The sequence below is a fragment of the Camelina sativa genome, unplaced genomic scaffold, assembly GCF_000633955.1.
Source record: "Camelina sativa cultivar DH55 unplaced genomic scaffold, Cs unpScaffold02119, whole genome shotgun sequence".
NCBI lineage: Eukaryota > Viridiplantae > Streptophyta > Magnoliopsida > Brassicales > Brassicaceae > Camelina > Camelina sativa.
The window spans coordinates 1-1,971 of NW_010923235.1; the positions used below are offsets into that span (position 1 = coordinate 1).

A 1,971-nucleotide genomic window follows, 5' to 3' on the forward strand; every position below is an offset into this window, starting at 1 on the left:
CACGCTTACCACATATTGACAGTTGTTTTTAAGAAACAGTTCATTAATATAATCATGTTACAATTGTATGAGAGCAAAACAGAAAGCAAAAGACTAACGATGATGTAGACCAAGACAAAAAGCAAAAAGACATACCATGATGTAGAATGACACGAGGAAAAGACCAGAACAAATATCAGGGCCCTCAGTTTCCACAGAGATTCTGAATACACCTATAAAACTTGCTATCCATCGAATCATATCTGAAAAGTTTATTGGTAGTTGATAAAGGTACAGCAGGACAATGTTGCACCCTGCGTAAATATAAAGAACTCTCCACCACCTTAACAAACAAAAAATGACCAAATTTCAGAGAATCAGGGTTGGAAAGTGCAAACTTTGCATAATAATCGATAATCTATCCACCTGAAAAGTCCTGAAACGTTGCTTGTCAAGGACCAGTCCACAAGACCCGCACAACTGCCAATAAAAAATGGCAAGGAAACCCATGATGGATTGCAGATACCCACTGCCAATTGAACTGCTGGTAACAACAAGCAGGAGGCAACCCTAAGATGACTTCCTGAGTCATAAATAAGGAGATAATGTCAAAATAAATGACTTCAAGATGGAAAGAGAAAAGGTACCAGATGAAGCTTATTCTTCGTAAAAATAGACATTACTGAACCAGATGAACACATGATGAGAAACTGATATGGTAGGAAGTATTTGGAAAAGTCGTCTGGGACTAGTACATAAATAACAAACCTAGATGTTCGAAAATTCCTGAGAAGGGGGACCACCATGTGTCCCGCCATCGAGCGAAACCGAATCTACTACTATATATGTCAGCTAAAGCAACTAGTGATGTTAGTAGTTGTAAAGCCAAGAAATACATAACAGTGGGGTTTCTCCAAGAGTTTAATCTGCAGAAGCCAACAAAAGAGCGTATCAACTAAAAGAAGTAAATAAGTAAAAAAAGGCAGTAAGATGTAAAAAATGATGAGACTAATAATTGTTACATCATAAAGCCGAGAAGTCTCATCCAGCCAGTCTCTGCTGTATCCCAGTCTTGACCTACAGCAGCCCAGATGAGAAGGTACACCAGTTGAGCAAGAAATACTGCAAATGAAAAGATGAAAATGGGCCATAATAGCCAATGCCTCCTCTGAAAACGGTATCCTGGCAAAGTGAAAAAGCAAGGTCCAATGTAAGTTTGAGATAGTAAACATCAGCTAATAAACCATAGCCGATTAAAAAAAAAGCGGAGAATACTAGGAATATTAAGGTTTTTTATTTATTTTCCCTTTCATCCTAGAGAGGAGACACCTTAATTAACACAAATAAAGAGAAGCAAGATATAGATAAAGCAATAGACAAGATTGGGGGTTGGCGCTGTTTATCAGATAAAAAGACAAAGAGAAAGTGATTAGAGGGAAAAGAAAAAGAGTGTTACCAATTTCAGGTGCAATATAGTGAACGAGGAGGAAAGCTATCAAATCAACAAAGGATATCACACTCCAGTTAATAAGTGCGGCTGTGACAGAAGAGAAAACTCATTAGGCAAATGAGAGAAAATAATGTGATCATTCAAATATGTGGATACAAAGGAGGAAGGCGGTACCTGCGAGAAGTAGCGAAGGCAACAAGAAGCCCACCAAAAAACTCGCCATGGGAACCTTCCTCTTTGTGTCTTAACGATCACCATATCCCAATTCTCATCGAATTCAATAGATCCAATCTCTAGCTCCCTCCGACCTCAATTCTTCAACAAAAAAAAAATAAGGCAAAATGAAATCGGAGAAGAAGAAGATATCAGAAATTCCAATTTCTCACGAATTCTATCTATCTAACAAGTTGAATTCTTTATTTCTCAAGAAAAAGAAGGTTGCCCCTGTTGAAGAATTAATCTAATTTCATTTCAAGGTGGATTGGGAAATCTTCTAAAATCCAGAAGAAGCAAAAAAAAAAAAACTGAACTCAGGAAGAAGA

The 1,971-nt window shown here is 37.5% G+C and overlaps 1 protein-coding gene across 3 annotated transcripts; it reads right to left on the minus strand.

The window, feature by feature from the left end:
* Positions 1-78: 78 nt before the first annotated feature.
* Positions 79-1,971, minus strand: LOC104774236 (piezo-type mechanosensitive ion channel homolog). Of its 3 annotated transcripts, XM_019242850.1 has the most exons (7): positions 1,960-1,971; positions 1,604-1,744; positions 1,436-1,516; positions 1,002-1,161; positions 748-905; positions 406-562; positions 79-322 (listed from the first exon to the last, which is right to left on the minus strand). In XM_019242850.1, exons 2-7 carry the CDS (start codon positions 1,650-1,652, stop codon positions 94-96), a joined length of 834 nt encoding a protein of 277 aa, XP_019098395.1. In that variant the 5' UTR covers positions 1,653-1,744; positions 1,960-1,971; the 3' UTR covers positions 79-93. The 3 variants fall into 3 exon arrangements, with proteins under 3 accessions (XP_019098395.1, XP_010497192.1, XP_019098396.1); XM_010498890.2 differs by having other exon boundaries at positions 1,604-1,965; XM_019242851.1 differs by lacking the exons at positions 79-322; positions 406-562 and adding an exon at positions 573-661 and having other exon boundaries at positions 1,604-1,965.

Bases quoted from the DNA above. Each gene is read 5' to 3' on its own strand.
- LOC104774236 (XM_019242850.1), bottom strand. From the start codon at position 1,652: ATGGCGAGTTTTTTGGTGGGCTTCTTGTTGCCTTCGCTACTTCTCGCA. The intron at 1,517-1,603 runs GTACCGCCTTCC...CTTCTGTCACAG, and splicing joins GCCTTCGCTACTTCTCGCAG to CCGCACTTATTAACTGGAGT. The intron at 1,162-1,435 runs GTAACACTCTTT...TCACTTTGCCAG, and splicing joins CTATATTGCACCTGAAATTG to GATACCGTTTTCAGAGGAGG.